This window comes from Corythoichthys intestinalis, chromosome 21, assembly GCF_030265065.1.
Source record: "Corythoichthys intestinalis isolate RoL2023-P3 chromosome 21, ASM3026506v1, whole genome shotgun sequence".
In the NCBI taxonomy this organism is placed as follows: Eukaryota; Metazoa; Chordata; class Actinopteri; order Syngnathiformes; family Syngnathidae; genus Corythoichthys; species Corythoichthys intestinalis.
Genome location: NC_080415.1, coordinates 35,017,427 through 35,039,671, shown reverse-complemented (window position 1 = coordinate 35,039,671; position 22,245 = coordinate 35,017,427). Strand labels below are relative to the sequence as shown.

The window sequence follows — 22,245 nt, the reverse complement described above, 5'->3', positions numbered from 1 at the left end:
TATATCGTCAATTTTTACGCAAAAAGCCAGGCTTTGCATAATTTTCTACACAAAAAACGCTTTGTTTATATGGTCGTTTTTTACACAAAGCCTTTCTATACATCGCTTTTAAGCAAAAAAGCCTTACTTTACATAATCAATTTTTAAATACAAGCCTTCCTTTACACTGTCATTTTCTTTTACAATGTCATTTATTACATTAAAAAGCCTTACTTTACATCGTCAATTTTTACGCAAAAAAAGTCGTACTTTACATGGTTGTTGTTGTTTTTTTACACAAAGCCTTAGTATACATCGCAAAAAAAACTTACTTTACATGGTCGTTTTTTTTTTACAGGAAAAAAAGCCTTTTATACATATGGTAGTTTTTTTTAGACTTTACATTGTGACTTTTCACACCCAAAAAGTCTTACTTAACATCATTTTTTACGCAAAAAGACAGGCTTTACATCGTCAATCTTTACGCAAAAAACCTTTGTTTATATGGTCGTTTTTTTAACAAAACCTTACTATACATCATTTTTTACGAAAAAAAGCCTTACTTTATATCGTAAATTTTTACACCAAAAAGTCTTACTATACATCTTTGTTTTTTATGCAAAAAGACTTTACAACATCAATTTCTACGCAAAAAAGTCGTACTTTACATGGTTGTTGGTTTTTTTTTTTTTTTTTACAAAAAAGCCTTACTATACATCTTTGTTTTTACGCAAAAAAAAAATTACTTTACATGGTCGTTTTTTTAAGCCTTTTATAGTTTTTTTCAGACTTTTTGCATTGTCAATTTTCACACCAAAAAAATCTTACTTAACATCATTTTTTACGCAAAAAGGCAGGCTTTACATCGTCAATCTTTACGCAAAAACCCTTTGTTTATATGGTCGTTTTTTACACAAAGCCTTACTATACATCATTTTTTACGAAAAAAAAAAGCCTTACTTTACATCGTCAATTTTTACACCAAAAAGCCTTACTATACATCTTTGTTTTTTACGCAAAAAATCGTACTTTGCGTGGTTGTTTTTTTGCACAAAGCCTTACTATACATCTTTGTTTTTACGCAAAAAAAGCCTTACTTTACATGGTCGTTTTTTTTACAGGGAAAAAAAGCCTTTTATACATATGGTAGTTTTTCTTTTTACTTTACATTGTCAATTTTCACACCAGAAAAGTCTTACATAACATCATTTTTTACGCAAAAAGGCAGGCTTTACATTGTCAATCTATATGCAAAAAACCTTTGTTTATATGGTCGTTTTTTACACAAAGCCTTACCATACATCATTTTTTACGAAAAAAGCCTTACTTTACAACGTCGATTTTTACGCAAAAAATCGTACTTTGCATGGTTGTTTTTTTACACAAAGCCTTACTATACATCTTTGTTTTTACGCAAAAAAGCCTTACTTTACATGGTCTTTTTTTTACAGGAAAAAAAGCCTTTTATACATATGGTAGTTTTTCTTTTTACTTTACATTGTCAATTTTCACACCAGAAAAGTCTTACTTAACATCATTTTTTACACAAAAAGGCAGGCTTTACATCGTCAATCTATATGCAAAAAACCTTTGTTTATATGGTCGTTTTTTACAAAAAGCCTTACTATTCATCTTCATTTTTTACGAAAAAAAAGCCTTACTTTACATCATCAATTTTTACACCAAAAAGCCTGACTATACATGTTTTTTTATGGAAAAAAAAGCCTTTCTATAGTTATGTTTTACACAAATCCTTACACTGAATCTTCGTTTTTACGCAAAAAAGTCTTACACTACATCGTCAATTTCTGCACACAAAAAAGCCAGATGTAACATCGTCAATTTTTTACGCAAAAAAACTTTCGTTTTTTTTACACAAAGCCTTACTTTACATCTTTGTTTTTTACGCTAAAAAAGCCTTGCTTTACATCGTCAATCTTTACGCAAAAAACGCCTTACTTTACATGGTCGTTTTTTACGGAAAAAAGCCTTCTGTACATATGGTGTTTTTTACACAAAGCCTTACTATACATATTTTTTTTCGTCAATCTTTATGCAAAAAAATCCTTATTATACATGGTTGTTTTTTACGGGGAAAAAGCCTTTCTATAGTCATTTTTTACACAAATCCTTACGCTGCATCTTCGTTTTACGCGAAAAAGCCTTACACTACATTGTCAATTTACATGGTCAATTTATATGCAAAAAAAAACTGTTTATATGGTCGTTTTTTTACACAAAGCCTGACTATACATCTTCATTTTTACGCAAGAAAGCCTTACTTTACATCGTCAATGTTTACACAAAAAACGCCTTACTTTACATGGTCGTTTTTTATGGAAAAAAGCCTTTTGTATATATGGTAGTGTTTTATTTACACAAAGCCTTACTTTACATCTTAGTTTTTTTACGCGAAAAAAAGCCTTACTTTACATCGTCGACCTTTACGCAAAAACCCTTTGTTTATATGGTCGTTTTTTACACAAAGCCTTACTATACATCTTCATTTTTACGCAAAAAAAACTTACTTTACATCGTCAATGTTTACACAAAAAACGCCTTACTTTACATGTTTGTTTTTTATGGAAAAAAGCCTTTTGTACGTATGGTAGTGTTTTTTTACACAAAGCCTTACTATACGTCATCGTTTTTTACGCAAAAAAGGCAGACTTTGTCAATTTTCACGCAAAAAAAAAAGCCTTCTTTTTTTACGCAAAAAACCCAGACTTTACATCATCAATCTTTATGTAAAAAACCCTTTGCTTATATGGTCGTTTTTTTACACAAAGCCTTTCTATACATCTCATTTTTTACGCAAAAAAGGCCTTACTTTACATTGTAATTTTTTACATAAAAAACCCTTACTTTACATTGCCGATTTTTACGCAAAAAGCCAGGCTTTACATCATTTTCTACCCAAAAAAAGCTAGACGTCACATTTTCAATTTTTACGCAAAAAAAGAAAATGTTTATATGGTCGCTTTTTTACACAAAGCTTTACTATATACGTCTTCGTTTTTTACGCTAAAAAAGCCATACTTTGTCAATTTTTATGCAAAAAAGCCTGATTATACATGGTTTTTTTTAACGGAAAAAAAGCCTTTCTATAGCCATTTTTTACACAATCCTTTCGATGCATCTTCGTTTTTACGCGAAAAAGCCTTCCACTACATTGTGAATTTACATGGTCAATTTATACGCAAAAGACACTTTATATGGTCGTTTTTTACACAGCCTTTCTATACATCTTAGTTGGGTTTTTTTTTTACACAAAAAGGCCTTTACATTGTCAATTTTCACGCAAAAAAAGCCTTACTTTACAAGTTTTTTTTTTTTACACAAAGCCTGACTATACATCATTTTTTACGCAAGAAAGCCTTACTTTACATCGTCAATGTTTACGCGAAAACTTTACGCTGTTTTTTTTACGCAAAAAAAAAACTTACTTTACATCGTCAATGTTTACACAAAAAACGCCTTACTTTACATGGTCATTTTTAATGGAAAAAAGCCTTTTGTACATATGGTAGTGTTTTTTTTACACAAAGCCTTACTATACATCATCGTTTTTTACGCAAAAAAGCCAGACTTTGTCAATTTTCACGCAAAAAAAGCCAGACTTTACATCGTCAATCTTTATGTAAAAAACCCTTTGCTTATATGGTCGTTTTTATACACAAAGCCTTTCTATACATCTCATTTTTTACGCAAAAAGCCTTACTTTACATTGTATTTTTTTTACATAAAAACGCCTTACTTTACAACATCAATTTATACGCAAAAAGACAGGCTTTACATCATTTTCTACCCAAAAAAAGCCAGATTTCACATTTTCAATTTTTACGCAAAAAATACTTTGTTTATATGGTCGTTTTTTTACACAAAGCTTTACTATATACGTCTTTGTTTTTAACGCTAAAAAAGCCATTCTTTGTCAATTTTTATGCAAAAAAGCCTTATTATACTTGGTTGTTTTTTACGGAAAAAAGCCTTTCTATCGGCATTTTTTACACAATCCTTACGCTGCATCTTCGTTTTTACGCGAAAAAAGACTGACACTACATTGTCAATTTATACGCAAAAAACACTTTATATGGTCGTTTTTCACACAGCCTTTCTATACATCTTAGTTGTTGTTTTTTACACAAAAAGGCCTTTACATCGTCAATTTTTACGCAAAAAAACATGTTTTTTTTTTCACAAAGCCTGACTATACATCTTCATTTTTTACGCAAGAAAGCCTTACTTTACATCGCCAATGTTTACACAAAAACGCCTTACTTTACATCGTCAATTTCAGCGCAAAAAAGCCAGATTGAACATCGTCAATTTTTACGCAAAAAAACTTTACACTCTTGTTTTTTACACAAAGCCTTATTTTACATATTTGTTTTTAACGCGAAAAAAAACCTTACTTTACATTGGCAATTTTTACGCAAGAAAAAAACTTTTTATACGCAAAATAGCCAGACTTTACATCGTCAATTTTTACGCAAAAACCCTTTGTTTATATGGTCGTTTTTTACACAAAGCCTTACAATACATCTTCATTTTTACGCAAAAAAAATAATAATTTACATCGTCAATGTTTACACAAAAAACGCCTTACTTTACATGGTCGTTTTTTATGGAAAAAAGCCTTTTGTATATATGGTAGTGTTTTATTTACACAAAGCCTTACTTTACATCTTTGTTTTTTACGCGAAAAAAAGCCTTACATCGTCAACCTTTACGCAAAAACCCTTTGTTTATATGGTCGTTTTTTACACAAAGCCTTACTATACATCTTCATTTTTACGCAAAAAAAATTACATCGTCAATGTTTACACAAAAAACGCCTTACTTTACATGTTCATTTTTTATGGAAAAAAGCCTTTTGTACATATGGTAGTTTTTTTTACACAAAGCCTTACCATACATTGTTTTTTACGCAAAAAAGCCAGACTGTCAATTTTCACGCAAAAAAAAAGCCTTCATTTTTTACGCAAAAAAAGCCAGACTTTACATCGTCAATCTTTATGTAAAAAACCCTTTGCTTATATGGTCGTTTTTTTACACAAAGCCTTTCTATACATCTCATTTTTTACGCAAAAAAGCCTTACTTTACATGGTAATTTTTTACATACAAACCCTTACTTTACATTACCGATTTTTACGCAAAAAGCCAGACGTCAAATTTTCAATTTAAAAAAAAAAAAAAAATTGTTTATATGGTCGCTTTTTTACACAAAGCTTTACCCTTTACATCTTCGGTTTTTACGCTAAAAAAGCCATACTTTGTTAATTTTTATGCAAAAAAGCCTGATTATACATGGTTGTTTTTTACACAATCCTTACGATGCATCTTCGTTTTTACGCGAAAAAGTCTTCCACTACATTGTCAATTTACATGGTCAATTTATACGCAAAAGACACTTTATATGGTTGTTTTTTACACAGCCTTTCTATACATCTTAGTTGTTTTTTTTACACAAAAACGCCTTTACATCGTCAATTTTCAGGCAAAAAAAAGCCTTACTTTACTTTTTTTTTTTTTTTACACAAAGCCTGACTATACATCTTCATTTTTTACGCAAGAAAGCGTCAATGTTTACACAAAAACGCCTTACTTTACATTGTCAATTTCAGCGCAAAAAAGCCAGATTTAACAGCGTAAATTTTTACGCAAAACTTTATATTGTCGTTTTTTTACACAAAGCCTTACTTTACATCTTCATTTTTTACGCAAAAAGCCTTACTTTACATCATCAATGTTTACACAAAAACGCCTTACTTTACATGGTCGTTTTTTTACGGGAAAAAAAGCCTTTTGTAAATATGGTAGTTTTTTTTTTACACAAAGACTTACTATACATCATCGTTTTTACGCAAAAAAGCCACACTTTACATCGTCAATCTTTATGCAACAAAACCCTTTGTTTATATGGTCGTTTTTTTACACGAAGCCTTTCTATACATCTCGTTTTTTACGCAAAAATATATAGGTGTACGTGATGAGTCACACAACCAGTCAACTCAAGTGAAGATGGCCTATATACCACATGGCAAAAACAAAGAACATGAGACTCAAGTGTAAAAGCTGTTCTGTTTAATAACCAAATGTAAATGCAGATTTCGTCTTTTTTTTTTACAATCGAACTGAATTTCATACTGTAAGCAAAGCGTCCCTTCAATGTTCAGTGATAGAGAGGTGGAACCCAGTGCAAGTATACAATCTGGTGAAGAAACACAAGTGAAATGTTTTGGTGAAATTGCTGTCAAGGACCTCGTGGAAAGCTATACAATACAAACGAAACAACTCTTCAAGCAGATTTCTGCAAATTAGGCCGGTGGAAGTACTGACACGTAACAAGTGTCATCAAAAACAACTCTTAAATATGCGTTAGAAAAACGTATGCATGGACATTACAGAGGGCAAACAAGCAGATTATGAGTAAACATTTCCTGTAACAGTTTTTGCCTTGACTTCTGACAAAATACAATTTACTCATATAAATGTAAAATTGAAATAGAAGGAAGAGCTTTCAGGGGAACTTTACGCTTATTTTTGAGAGAGGGCGAGAACCAAAAGTGGTATTTGCCATGTGGAAAAATGGATTTTGCCATGTGGCACTTTTTGCCATGCGGCAAAATGGATTTTGCCATCTGGCATTTTTTATTTGCCATGTTGCAAAATGGATTTTCCCATTTGGTATTTTTTTTGCCATGTTGCAAAATGGATTTTGCCATCTGGCATTTTTGTGCCATGTTGCAAAATAATTTTGCCATTTGGCATTTTTTTTTGCCATGTGACAAAATAGATTTTGCATGTGGCATTTTTTTTTGCCATGTAGCAAAATGGATTTTGCCATGTGAAATTTTTTTGCCATGTTGCAAAATGGATTTTCCCATCTGGCTTTTTTTTGCCATGTTGCAAAATTGATTTTGCCATTTGACAAAATTTGGACGTGCATACCCGGCAATGGCATGGACATGCATGGCCTGCAAAAATGCCATATACCCCAAAAAAACCAAGATCCCATTGGCCACATACCAAAAAAAAAATGCTACACGTAAAAAAAAAAAAAGCCACATGGCAAAAAATAATGCCGCATACCATATACCACTTTTCGTTCTCAGCCCTGCTGCTGCTTTTTTGCATTAATGACTGCGCTATGGCTATAGCAAAACTTGTATTACCTCCAAAATGGAAAAAATATTGCACAATTTATAAAACAAAACCAAAAACAAAAAAAGCTCGAGGCAAACATGATTACGCTCATATTCAGTCTTGTGTCCACAGAGTGGGGATGCAATTTTAAATGATGAACAGCCCAGCAGTAAGCTCTTTGTGACCCTGCTTAGCGAGCAAACACACACAAACACGCGTGGTGATACATTTGCAGTCATGTCACGTGGCACGACGAGTCACTCGGAGGCACTCCCTAGTATTAGGTGTCAATTGACAAAAATCACCATCATGTATGCGCTTTAAAAAATAGCCATTCGTTGGAAAGTCATCGGAAGACATCTTTAAAAGGACCTGATGCCCAAAATACCTCTTCCATCATGTCTGGCGTCCATGTCGCCTTGACAACCGAGAGACAACTAGGATGCTCTTTCAGCTTTTCAGTCTTTCAAGAGAAGTGCAGCAGAGGGACGGCTTGTCCCTTCTGTATAATGACAAAAATGAAAGATATGAAAAAAAATGTTATAAAAATTAAACTGGGCTGGGTAATGGTGCCTTCAAGGGTCATATTTTGTCATCTGTCATCTCCAGGAACTGGGCGTAGACATCTCTGGAACACTCCCCTTTCTGGTTGTACAGGAACTTGTAGTAGCTGCCATCAGCGCAAATAGCTACAAACAGAAACAAGACAAAGAAACCTCTGAAGTTGGCCAATCTATCGAAAAATATGTCATTCGTTTGTGCTGCTATAGTAGGTTATAGGTCAATCTATTTGCCAGAAATCGTATGAAATAGCACGTCAAATACAAATTGTTCCTTTATACGCTTTATTTTGAAAATTGGTGTGCATGGCTGTCACCCCAGGAGGAAGCCTCTTCTGAAGACAGTACATAAGAAAGCCCACCCGTCTCATCAGACCATAGGACATGGTTCCAGTAATCCATGTGATTTGTTAACATGTCTTCAGCAAACTGTTTGTGGGCTTTCTAGTATACCGTCTTCAGAAGAGGCTTCCTCCTGGGGTGACAGCCATGCACACCAATGTGATGTAGAGTGCAGCGTATGGTCTGAGCACTAACAGGCTGACCCCCCACCTCTTCAATCTCTGCAGAAATGCTGACAACACTCATGTAACGATTATGACATTTTGAAGGGAAAATGACAAGCAATACTCAATTTGGACATGTAGGGATGCACGTAGTTTCTAAGGGCTGTACTCACTTTTGTTGCCAGGGGTTTAGATATCAATTGCTATATTTTGAGTTATTTTGAGGGGAAAATAAATGAACTCTATTATGTAAGCTGCACACAGACAGACTACTTTTCATTGTGTCAACGTGTCATTTTGTCAGTGTTGTCAAATGAAAAGATATACTTAAATATCTGCAGAAATGTGAGGGGTGTACTAACTTTTGTGATACACTGTATGTCCGACTCTGATGCAGCTCACCACAACTTCAAAAAATCCTAGGGGAAACCCTTGCTATCGGCCCAATCCAATTATAACATGTCTGGGAAGTATAATCACGAAATTAATAATTAGAAACTGTGTTCAATTGCTCTCACCTATGACAGCGTTGGGCTCCGTTCCGAAGGCACACAAACACGGGGAGCTCGAGGGCAACTGGAACTTGGAAAAGCTCCACATGGAGCTGAAGTATTTGGGAAGAAAGCTGGCGGAGGCCAAACTGTAAAGAGAAAGGCACACACTGTGAAAAATGTCACAGAATGACTATCAAGCCATTTCTATACAGAGACAATCTTACATTCACTGCCACTGAGTGAGAACTTCAAGTGTGTTACAAATATCAGTCGATCACGTTGTCAAAAACAAATGACAATAGGTCTGACTTTTTTTGTTAGTAAAACCGACTAGTACTGCAATGATTAACCAATCAGAAAAAAAGCTTTGAATCAAATTTTGCCGCTTCGAGGATTTGTTGAATTGAAGTGGCAATGTAATGTCGCGTTTAGTTTTTTTATTTGGGTGGATACACTGCCCTCTAGCGGCAACGGTGAATACGACAACTCATCTAACGGCTGAATCCAACTGCTCCTCTGTAAAGGGCAGCATAAGGTTGGACGTTTTTGTTTAAGCTAATATATTTCTTTATGCATTCGTTATTTAGTTTAGAAGTATATTTATAACTTTTTTTGTGGGAATATGTGTTTGAACGATTTGTTGAAAGAAAAAAAAAAAAAGTTAGCATTTTATAGCATTTAAGCTAGTGGACTTTTGCTATGCAAGTTAGCCAAATGTTCTTTTGTGGTATTTTTTATACCGTTTGAGGACAAGATCAGGAATTTTCGTTTAGTTTTAAATTGCTCTCGTGAAATGAAAGTGCATAGTTTGAAGAAACACTCAGGTTTTTTTTGTATTCGCATTTAATGCACTTTTGAAAGGGCAATCTTAGCAAGCTAAAATAAATATTATTACAAGCATAAACACTTGTTTCTTTCGTTTTAATCGCCTAAAATTTATTCGGCAAGGCATTAAATGTTCCTAATCCAATTACTCTAACTAAATCAATAGATTTATCCATCAATTAATCGATCACTGCCCTAAAACAGACTGAACCAAAAGAACATTTAGAATTAACAAACCTCGATTGCCTATTCCTCTTCGCGTCTTCGGCCGCAAAGATGTGTACTGTGCCATGGTCACTTGAAACGCATATGAGGGATGCGTCTTGGTTGAAATTGATGCTAGAAAAGGATTTGAAAAAAAGGAGAAAGGTTGGAAGTCTAATAAAAAGAAGGGGAAAATTTCTTGCCAGGTGAATATAGTAAACATGTCATTTAGAGGGGATTAAAATGTATACTTTGCAGTTGATGTTTTTTTCCACCAAAGAGTAACTGACCTTGCTGAATGCCAACTTTGTCTGAAAATGACACACCAACCTCCTGGACAAATAACCACTAAAACATACTGTATAGTTAACTCTAAAAGTTAGCTATAGCAGTGTATTTTCAGCATTTCTTCAATGGTGATTGTGTGCGCTGCTCTATAATCCAACAAAAGTCATTTAAATTAGAAATTAATAAAAGGCCATTTACCATTCGGAAATGATCTTAAAATTCACCTGGGAATTTATCCTATAAATCAATGCTAGTGATGTTGCTGTCTGCCTTATTTTTGTTATTATTTTAGAACAATGATAGAATAGGAGAATAACAGAATAGTGATAGAATCATCCAAAATAACAGTAACAAAGTATTTTTTGTGTTATCATTTTAGCTTAAATGTGTGTGTACACGTTATACTGTATACATTACTGTCACTGGCTTTGAACCTTTTATATATTAGACCTATTATTTGAGTCACAGACTCATGTGAGCCTCGTGATGAGGTTTACTGATGTTAAAAGGAAATACATAACAAAGTTAGGCTTTACACACAGGTAGGTTGTTAGCATTATTAGCTTCACTTAGCTTTCATTTCCAACTGATCTAGAAATGTTCATTATTAGGGATGTCTGGATTGCATGTTTTTGCACCTGAGTCCGAGTCATGTTACTGTCCCACCATCATAATGTAAATTATTTTTGAATCACAATAACATAGAAAAATGCTTATCTTTATTAAATGCTTCATTAAGTGAGTCCACTCACGGTGCAGAGAACAGCCCCTCACTTAGTGAGTTGCCACAGCACACTTGTGCAAGTTTAACCATGATTGACAGATTTGCTAAAAAAAAAAAAAAAAAAAAGCCATAATTTTTGGACTATAAACCGATATGCCTCATTTTGAATCCTGTGGCTTATAGTCCAGTGCAGCTTATTTGTTGATTTATTTGGGTTAATTAATGAAATAACTGGAATAGTAACTGAAGAAATAATTAGCACAGATTATGAATTTTGATCGTTATTTACATCTGTAGCGCTGCAATGCATGCTAGGAGGCATATTGGACGACAACAGTATTGACAGCAGGTGGCAGCAGAGGTTGATTAGACAGTCAACCTAAGGGAGCAGTGATGGCCAAATGAAGCTTCTTGAAGCAATGAAGCTTTGCAGCCAATTGGTTCAAACTAGGGCTGTCAAACGATTAAAATTTTTAATCGAGTTAATTACAGCTTGAAAATTAATTAATCGTAATTCATCGCAATTTCAACCATCTATAAAATATGACATATTTTTCTGTAAATTATTGTTAGAATGGAAAGATAAGACACAAGATCGATATATACATTCAACATACGGTACATAAGTACTGTATTTGTTCATTATAACATTAATAGTGCTGCAACGATTAATCGATTAACTCGAGTATTCGATTAGAAAAAAATATTCAAATTAAATTTTGTTGCCTCAAGTATTCGTTTAATTAAAGTGGCGTCGTAATGGTTTATTTTGAAAGTGTTTTCACTTAGTTTTATTGATTATGGTGGATACACTGCCCTCTAGTCTGCCTCTTTTCACATGGCTGAATCCAACTGCTCCCTGTTTAGACCAACGTAAGCTAAGTTTTTGTTTGAGCTAATGTTTTTTCATGCATTCATAATTTAGTTTATAGGTGTAATTAGCAGTTTTTTTTGTGGGAATATGTGTCTGAACCATTTTTTAGAGCATTGTAAAAAGGGTTAGCATTTTATAGCATTTAAGCTCGTGGACTTTTTCTATGTCAGTCAGAAGATTGTTCTTTTGTTTCACACGGATCCTCATTTTTTTTAATTTATACTGTTTGAGGCTCAGTTCAGGTATTTTAATTTTTCATGTTCCTTATCCGATTACTCGATTATTCGAACTAACTAGTCCATCAATTAACCAACTACTAAAATATTCGATAGTTGCAGCCCTAAACAATAAATCAACAAAATGGCATTAAAATTATTAACATTCTGTTAAAGCGATCCATGGATAGAAAGACTTGTAGTTCTTAAAAGATAAATGTTAGTACAAGTTATAGAAATTTTATATTAAAACCCCTCTTAATGTTTTTGTTTTAATAAAATTTGTAAAATTTTCAATCAAAAAATAAACTAGTAGCCCGCCATTGTTGATGTCAATAATTACACAATGCTCATGGGTGCTTAAGCCCATAAAACCAGTCACACCCAAGTGCCAACAGAGGGGGACAAAACTCCAAAAAACGCAAGTAACAAGTGGACATTGCACTTTGCTGTCATTTTAATCTGTTTGAGCGGGGCATGTGCTTTAATTGCGTCAAATATTTTAACGTGATTAATTTAAAAAAATAATTACCGCCCGTTAACGCGACAATTTTGACAGCCCTAGTTCAAACCTTTGTAGCCAATTGGTTCAAAGCATCATAGAGGTTCATTTGGTCTTATGACAGGGTTATGATGCCGCTGTCAATGTAGCGTTACCGGTTAATATCTTTTGGTGTAAATATCGCACAATACAGTGAGGACAGCTACGGCTTTTAGTCCACTTCGGCTTATCTATGAACGAATGCCCATTTTCGTTTCAAATTTGGTGGGCGCCAGCTTATAGTCAGGTGCGGCAAATAGTCTGAAAATTACGGTATTTTTTTAAAATTAAAAATCCGATCCTTTTCACCTGATTCAGATCTGCTGAAAAATGGCGCGATCAGCCCAATTTACGATTGATCAAATCGGGACATTCTTTTTCATTATAGTTCAAAATACGTATACATTAAGCAAGACAACAGATTCCCTTGTCTTAAGAATATTAATCTTCATTATACCTTTCGAAATGGAATGTTTTTTTTCTGGTGGTCCATATAAACTCAATGGAGTTTCACAGAGGGATACACTCCTATCTGCAAGCCCGGACAATGGTATGACGTAATGTCAATTACTCCCATTTTTTTGTTGGCTAGTGTTTGAAACAAGTGCTGTTTTTCCAGATAGCTCAACAATCACTTTAAAATCAATGGTTTCTGAAGTCAGAGAAAGCTGAATTTCTGCTCTCATACTGATTTTTGCAGAGATAAAGTACTTTCAAACAAGTTAGCACTACTATAATGTTGATGTGATATCACTGAAAATCTCACCAGTAAATGTTGGCCGTCTGAGATCCTCGTCTCAGCTCCTGTATAAGCTGACCTGCCGATGTGTCGAAAATTCGGATAAGTGTCCCCTGTGTACGTACAAAACACGGTAGGTTACGTTTCCAGCAGTGAAATAGTCCTGAAATAACTTTTGGTCATATGGAATGTTGGCCTACTTTCTCTGATGCAGTTGCTATCCTGGTCCCTTGAAGGTTCAAAGCGATGCAGCACAGCGCCCCCTCGTGGGCAGGGATATCCACTGGGGGCTTTTCTGTATTTGCGAGATCCACAATCTGGACATGGCCTGAGTGAGTCCCAGGGAAGGCCAGAAGGGAGTTGTTGCTATTGGGACACAGTACACACAAACCTGAAGAAAGAGAAATAAGAGAATCAATGTTCTGTGGGTTCATTCATTGAAAGAGCGGAGACCAACCTTTGGGGTTGTAGCAGGTTTCGAACACATGCAGCTGATGGGGGTTATGGGTAAAGGTGAACACTTTGATCATGGAGTCCAGGACCACCACAATTCTGACCAGAAAGGGGAAAACAATGAAAGCGTCTGCACATTGATTGGTTTTTTTGGGGGGGGCGATGAGGTAATACCTGTCACGCCGAAGTTTCACTGCTTTGACCTCTGTGGAGAACTCGATCTCAATGACCGTCTTCTTCTTCAGGTCATCCCAGATCATTACTAGAGCCAAAACCAACCAAAGGAAAAACGCTTTAAATTTGATAAAACGTTCACCTTTTAACAAACCATGAATCTAGAACGCAAGACACATCTCATTTTAGAAGGTCCTGCGATGTTTCAAAAGCATACCTTTATTAGTTGGATACTTGGGTTTCTTTCCTCCCCCCACGAGAGCCAAGTAGTTACACCTAAAGAGCATCTCCACGTGGCCGACACCGCCCTCCAAGAACTCTGACAGTGTCAAGAAATGTGTGGCAATATCAACCTCAAGACTTTCAACACTAGGGTAGAATTAGCAAAATTCTTTCCAAGGAAAACGAATGATGAAGATATTTTTAAAAAATTTGGGTCAGCGCATTTGAACGTATCATGTGGGAACGAGAGTGAGGGAACACTCGGCTTTTACAAGCAGCCGCCGAGTTGTACTTGAAATAAATCTTCAACAAACAACAACGTAAGCCTGACATTGTTACTTTGGATGTTACAATCGTTGCTCAGTTGCACAATCACCACTTGGAAAATAAGAAATAGGAACATGGTGTGGCGCTGTGTATATTTCCTGGAAGTGGAAATCGCAACCAGGGAACTTGTTATTAACAGTGGCTGAAACGGGCGGAGCCTCTTAGGGCAGCCATTTCGTGAGTCTCGCTTACCTGGAATTGGCGACAATTTTAACAGGCGATAAAGTCATGAAAGTGAAACTGATTGCACGCCTCTGTGACTTGAAAACCATGCAGTTCACTTTCGTGGTGTAATTTCCCCCTACGCATTTTTGATATACTTCAGTTCGCTCGGCATTGAGTTGGCTGAGCAGAGACTTAACGCATGAGACGAGCTCTGTACTAAGGCCCATCTCAACGGGAAGACCACCAACGGGCACTGAATTAACGCATGTTTTTGACACGTACGTTTGAAGGTCCCTGAAACGTGTGTGAATGGACCACGACATGGTTCATGACAAGCGAGCCGGCCAGTTCTACATTTAAAATTACGGGTTGACAGAGAGCCAGATGCACTCATCAAAAGAGCCAGATATGGTTCACAAGACACATGTTCCGGACCTCTGATATATAGGGAATAGAAATAATGTTAATAATATGCCTTCCCCACACACAGAGACACAGACCTCTGTTGTCAGCATGAAAAAGCTTCTCGCCTACAGCCAAATTGACATTTATGAGTAACTCTGGAAAGGGTCAAGCTGCTGAGTAATATTTAGCCCTACTTGAGGGGACAGTTCCTCTTTCCCTGCATATGTGCAAACCAATTCAAAATGCATCCGAAAGGATTTCCATGAAGCTGAGCATCAGCACTTTAACATGGACCAACATTTTACTGCAAAAATTTCTATTAAAATAAATAAACATGTGATAATCTGTGAATTAATCATTTTTTAAAATTCATTCCTGTCTTCCCTCTCCAACATCGATGGATTGATTGGATTCACTTAATCACTCAAAAAAGTTCCTATATATATATATATATATATATATATATATATATATATATATATATATATATATATATATATATATATATGTCTGTCTATGGCTGTCAAACGATTATAATTTTCAATTGAGTTAATCACAGCTTAAAAATTAATTAATCATAATTAATTGCAATTCAAACCATCTATAAAATATGCCATATTTTCTGTAAATTATTGTTGGAATGGAAAGATAAGACACAAGACAGATATATATACATTCAACAGACTGTACATAAGTACTGTATTTGTTTATTATAACAATAAATCAACAAGATGGCATTAACATTAACATTCTGTTAAAGCGATCCATGGATAGAAAGACTTTTAGTTCTTAAAAGATAAATGTTAGTACAAGTTATAGAAATTTTATATTAAAACCCCTCTTAATGTTTTCGTTTTAATAAAATTTGTAAAATTTTCAATCAAAAAAAAAATTAAAAAATGTAGCTCGCCATTGTTGATGTCAATAATTACACAATGCTCATGGTGCATAAAATCAGTCGCACCCAAGCGCCAGCAGAGTGAGACAAAAAAACACAAGTAACAGGTGGACATGACACTCTGCTGTCATTTTAATCTGTTTGAGCGGGGCATGTGCGTTAATTGCGTCAAATATTTGAACGTAATTAATGAAAATAATTAATTACCGCCCGTTAACGCGATAATTTTGACAGCCCTACTATATATATATATATATATATATATATCATATATTATATGTATATATATATATTGGGGGTGTCAAACGATTAAAATTTTTAATCGAGTTAATTACAGCTTAAAAATTAATTAATCGTAATTAATCGCAATTCAAACCATCTATAAAATATGCCATATTTTTCTGTAAATTAATGTTGGAATGGAAAGATAAGACACAAGATAAGTACTGTATTTGTTTATTATAATAATAAAACAACAAGATGGCATTACCATTATTAAAATTCTGTTAAAGCAATCCATTGATAGAAAGACTTGTAGTTCTTAAAAGGTAAAAGTTAGCACAAGTTATAGAAATTTTATATTAAAACCCCTCTTAATGTTTTCGTTTTAATAATATTTGTAAAATTTTCAATCAAAAAATAAACTAGTAGCCCACCATTATTGATGTCAATAATTACACAATGCTCATGGGTGCTGAAGCCTATAAAATCAGTCGCACCCAAGCGCCAGCAGAGGGCGACAAAACTCCGAAAAACACAACAAGTACACATTTCACTGTGCTATCATTTTAATTTGTTTGAGCGGGGCATGTGCGTTAATTGCGTCAAATATTTTAACGTGATTAATTAAAAAGATTTATTACCGCCCGTTAACGCGATAATTTTGACAGCCCTAATTTTTTTTTTTTTTTTTTGTTAATTATGCATCGTATCAATCATTTTTGATTGCCACACAGGGGCAAATGGGATTTTTTTTTAATGATAAAGATAATTTCACAGAAAAATATGAATTTAAAACCAAAATCCAAAATGGAAGGCTTCTTTTTCTCATATCTCACAATTACAAAATATAATCAGAGATGTTAGGAATAGAATTTTAAAACAATTATGTCAACTTTATATTACAGCTTTTTGTCTATTACAAAGAGACGATCTCGTAACTTTATTTCAACTCACTTCTTTTTTTTTTTTTTGATAAATAAGATGTACTTAATTCTACAAAACTAGTGCTGCAACGATTAATCGGTTATCTTGAGTAATTCCATTAGAAAAAAGCTTCTGATCTAATTTTTCTGCATCAAGGATTCGTTGAATTAGACGTGTTGTAATGGTTTGTTTTGAAAGTGTTGCATTTAGTTTTATTGATTTGGGAGGATACATTGCCCTCTAGTGGCAACAGTGAATATGACGTAACTCATCTCAAGGCTGAATCCTGCTGCTCCGTGTTAAGACCAACATAAGGTATGTTTTGATTTGAACTAATATGCTTTTGTTTTATGTATTCGAAATTTATGGATATATTTAGCAGCTATTTGTGGGAATATGTATTTAAACGATTTGTTCAAAACACTGTGTTAAAAAAAAAAAAAACGTCCTATTTAACGTTCTATTTTATAGCATTTGATCTCGCGGACTTTTGCTATGGAAGTTCGCAAATTGTTCTTCTGTCGTACTTGATCCTCATTTGTTTTTTTGTTGTTGTTTTTTTTAAATAGCGTTTGAGGCTAAGCTCTGATATTTTATTTTTAAATAAAAGCGCAATCTTGCATCGTTTAAAGAAACACTCTGAAATTTTACTTTGTTTTCGCATTAATTTAATGCTCTTTTGAAATTGTAATCTTAACAAGCCTTTGTTTTACATCACCTAAAATGTATTCTGCAACCCATTAAAAGTTCCTAATCCGATTATTCGAACTAACTAATGTAATTTTTGTACTATAAGGCGCACCTGACTATAAGCCGCGACCCACCAAATTTGACATGTAAAGGCCATTTGTTCATAGATATGCGGCACCGCTCTATAAGCTGCAGCTGTCGTCACCGTGTTATGGGATTTTTAAACCAAATATATTAACGGGTAACACTTTATTTGACAGCATCTTAAGACTGTCATAAGACTAAATGAACCCCCATGAAGCTTTGAACCAATTGGCTGCAAATCTTCATTGCTTCAAGAAGCTTCATTAGGCGAACATTGCTCCTTTGGGGGAGACGGTCAACCTCTGCTACCACCTGCTGTCAACACTGTTGTCATCCAACATGCCTCCTAGCATGCATTGCAGCGCTACAGATGTAAATAACAATCAAAATTTATGTTCTGTGCTAATTATTTCTTCAGTTACTGTTCCAGTTGTTTCATTAATTGCTAGTTATGGTATTTGCTAACACTTTATTTGACAGTGGGACCATACGACTGTCATAAGACCATCATAATTATGACATGAGACTGCCATGAGCATTAATGAATGCTTATGACAGATATCATTTTGTGTCATCAGGCAAATTATCTCACTTTTGAATGGATGTAAAGATCCGCGCCAGAAAAAAATGGATTAAGTGACATAATTATCGGTCCGATAATTATCGGTTCAATAGGAATTGTGACGTCATCCCAATAAATCGGATAACAATATGTCATCGGGCCTATTACGGTGTCTGATTGGGATGTGTGCGTTTGTTTCCACTCCTGTTTTGCCAGTATGCAAAGTTTTGTTACTGTTCTAGAGGCCGTAATTTTCCTTCACAGTTATAAACCCTACTATGGCAATTGTTTGCATTTTACAGTGTATGTTGACAAGTTGTTGAGAGGCCTTTTGGTTATTGATAGGCTTGCTGTTCTATAATTTCCAGGTTACGAAAGTTGTTTAATGGACCAAGATGACCAAAGTCTCCTCTCCTGTTGCACCAAATGTTTTATCTGCTGACAAGCACAATACCTGTTGGGTTTATGTTTGTTTTAGATCAGTACTCATTGTTCAGGGGAACATATCGTCAATGATACTGAAAGATTGATTGTAATTGACTCAAATTATATTTAGTTAAAAAAATTAATATGGGCACTTTATTTGAAGTCAAAACTGTTCTTGTCTTTGTTTTGTTCATTATCATAATGTTCATGTCATCATGAAAATTCTGGTTAGGTCAAAGGCAAATCTATGCTGAATCCACCACAAGTACTTGACCTACAGGTGTTCAAAAACTGAGGTGAATATACATTGAAATATTATATATATATTATCGGTTATCGTATCGGTATCGGCCTTGAGGAGCAGGAAGTTATGGATATCGGATTTTAAAAAATGGATATCGTGCAACCCTAATAATTCATAATGTCATTAATGCCCATCCGCTGTCAAAGATAGTGTTACCAATTACCCAAATAAATCAACAAATAAGCCGCAGGATTCAAAATGAGGGGGGAAAAAGTAACGGCTTATATTCCGAATTAGGGCTGTCAAAATTATCGCGTTAACGGGCGGTAATTAATTTTTTAAATTAATCACGTTAAAATATTTGACGCAATCGGCGCACATGCCCCGCTCAAGCAGATTAAAATGACAGTATAGTGCAATGTCCACCTGTTACTTGTGTTTTTTGGAGTTTTGTCGCCCTCTGCTGGCGCTTGGGTGCGACTGATTTTATGTGCTTCAGCACCCATGAGCATTGTGTAATTATTGACATCAACAATGACGGGCTACTAGTTTATTTTTTGATTGAAAATTTTACAAATTTTACTAAAACGAAAACATTAAGAGGAATTTTAATATAAAATTCCTATAACTTGTACTAACATTTATCTTTTAAGATCTACAAGTCTTTCTAACCATGGATCACTTAACAGAATGTTAATGTTATTGCCATCGTGTTGATTTATTGTTATAATAAACAAATAAAGTACTTATGTACCGTATGTTGAATGTATATGTCCATCTTGTGTCTTATCTTTCCATTCCAACAATAATTTACAGAAAAATATGGCATATTTTATAGATGGTTTGAATTGTGATTAATTACGAATAATTCATTTTTAAGCTGTAATTAACTCGATGAAAAATTTTAATCGTTTGACAGCCCTAGTCCGAATATTACAGTAGTTGATTAATCGATCACTTAAATAATCGATAGCTGCAGCTCTATACAAAACTTTAACTATGCTACTTTGTATGTATTTTTACCTTGTTTCTCCTTCTCTTTAAGCGGATCGGTGTTGTAAACCCGAAATCCGTTCTCCATTCCACAGGCAAAGCACCCTGCAGTGACACACATTTAACAAAGGGGTCAAAGAGTCAAAGATTTTTTTCAAAGCAAACTTTTCAGACTACCACAGCAAACTGCACTGATATACACAAACGAGCAAGTATGTTGTTTCACTCTTATTGATGAAAGAAAAACCGACAGTGGTCACGTAAAACTATTAACCAATGTTTTTTTTTTAAGACAAAATTTGAGGATCAACACATTTATTTATTTAAAAAAAAAAAAAAAAAGACAAAGGCTTCAACAAAATAATAGTACAGCTACAAAATGTTGTAAATAATTGACAAACACATACAGGCTATGATATGTGAAATGAAGTGTATATGGCTAGAAATATTTCCTGTCGTATTGCACCCTCCATATAGCTTTCTGAAAAAAGTACTGTTTAGACTTGTACCGTCCATAATATTGGATTGTTGTATTATAATGTCGTGCATGTTTCACAACATAGTTTTAACAGAATGTTCGTTGGAAGTCATCCAACTGTGATGCAGCTTCATTGGACTAATATTTGTGACTGGCACGGTTATTTAAAGACCTCAGTCAAGTACGTCAACACATATGAACTCAAAATGTTGATGTAAGGACGTCGAAAAAATGTTCAGTAACAACGTAAGTGGTGGCTAACAGAAGCTAGCAGTGGCTAACTACGATAAAACAGTTGCTACACGTAAAGGTTTTCGCAAGTGACAACTGTCAAGATGTTTTTATTCTACGTTAGAAAAAATGATTTTCTCTCTTTCGTATCAAGTAATTGCCATTTTTCCCCGTAGACGGTGCGTTAGCACTGTTAGCTTAGCATTCATGGCTGTGCCCGTGTTTATATTGAGGAGAGGAAGGGAAAACAACAAGCCAGTGTCACTACTTACCATGGTCCTGGTTGAATCCAGCGTAAAGGAGTCCGTTCCCTTGAGGTTTAGACAGCAGTGTGTTCATTTTTTTCCGAGCGAAATACCGAATTCCAAATTGTGTTATCAATGAAAATGATCACACAAATGCTGCTCGGCTAGTTTTGGCTAACGTCATCATTCCTTCAGAGTTGGCTGGAAAAGAAAGGAAGGATGGATCCGTCAAAAGACGCTGGTTCCTGTGAACCGAGACATGTCAGTACTCGAAGGTGAATTTTGTTTTTATGTTATGATAAATGTAGAAAATATTGTTGCAAAAACAAATTCAATGACGTTTATAAGTTGGTTTCAGTTAACGAACAAATAAAGCTATGCGATTCAACGACAAAATGTTTTAGTAGGTGAAATGCTAATGCTGCCTTCATGCGGTGTCGTAAATGTGGTAAATAACAACTATCGAGTGGAAAATTGCACGTGAACGCCCCCTCAAGTCGTATTTTCTACTCGAGAACAGATTTTATCGTGTTAAATAAGTTTTAAATGTTAAACTATAACTTCAAAAACATTTATCGTCAATTTTCACGTTTTTTACGCCAGCACAATAACGTGTACACATGAATAAAAGAAAATTCTTAACCAAGTGTTTGCTAAAATGTTACAAAAACTGCCGTTTGAATGGTGATGCAGTCTTCTCGTAGTAGAGGTCTAAAAGTTTTGCTTACGCAACAAACCATAATTAAGTCCGTGGTTTTTATATTTTTTGCTACGACAACAAGAGCACATGAAAGTGAAACGCTTGTAAATAGCAAGTGGTAATGTTTCATCTTTCCCAGAGCATTTGAAGGCAGCATATCCGCATCCGGGAACTTGACTACATCCTGGTCTGTGCCGGTGAAAACAAGCTTTCACTCCAAGTTTAAAAAAGAAAATACTGTAGTATTTTGCGTTTATCCCCCCCATTGTGAAAAATTATCAGACTGAAATTGCAGCTAATTGATACGATGAAAAAAAAGATTAAAATATTATACTGTACATATGTAAATATTTTCTTTTAATGTCAAACCTGTCGTTTTGCTGCGCCATGTAAAATCTTCATAGCACTCTAACAGTGGTCCCCAACCACCGGGCCGCGGATCGGTAACGGTCCATGTCGCATTCGCTACTGGGTCGCAGAGAAATAATTGACTTCAATCTGGCCTTTGGCTCTTAACACATCAATATCCCTGTCTTCTCTAGAATGGAATAGAACAATCCGAGTAAAGATTTGTATAGCTCGCCATCTAGTGGTTGGCGGCAATTGCTGTATTGGCCCGAATAGAAGTCTTTTTTCAAACTTGAGTCTTAAAGAAAGGGGGGGTCGTCTTATGATCAGAGCAGTCTTATATTCGGGCCAATAC

At 34.7% G+C, this 22,245-nt stretch overlaps 1 protein-coding gene across 1 annotated transcript; it reads right to left on the bottom strand.

Moving 5' to 3' along the window:
* Nucleotides 1–6,052: 6,052 nt before the first annotated feature.
* Nucleotides 6,053–21,265, bottom strand: wdr45b (WD repeat domain 45B). Its single transcript, XM_057826894.1, has 10 exons — nucleotides 20,870–21,265; nucleotides 19,919–19,993; nucleotides 13,944–14,045; nucleotides 13,727–13,814; nucleotides 13,557–13,651; nucleotides 13,300–13,490; nucleotides 13,127–13,212; nucleotides 9,752–9,853; nucleotides 8,714–8,835; nucleotides 6,053–7,818 (listed from the first exon to the last, which is right to left on the bottom strand). The coding sequence occupies exons 1-10, from the start codon at nucleotides 20,934–20,936 to the stop codon at nucleotides 7,712–7,714; spliced, it is 1,035 nt and encodes a 344-aa protein (XP_057682877.1). The 5' UTR covers nucleotides 20,937–21,265; the 3' UTR covers nucleotides 6,053–7,711.
* Between the last annotated feature and the right edge of the window lie 980 nt (nucleotides 21,266–22,245).

Excerpts from the sequence above, each read along its gene's own strand:
- wdr45b (XM_057826894.1), bottom strand. The coding sequence starts at position 20,936 with ATGAACACACTGCTGTCTAAACCTCAAGGGAACGGACTCCTTTACGCT. Across the intron at positions 13,815-13,943 it reads CAAGTATCCAACTAATAAAG|TAATGATCTGGGATGACCTG; the intron begins GTATGCTTTTGA and ends TTTTGGCTCTAG. Across the intron at positions 9,854-13,126 it reads CAGACGGCCAACATTTACTG|CATCAATTTCAACCAAGACG; the intron begins GTGAGATTTTCA and ends ATCCTTTTCTAG.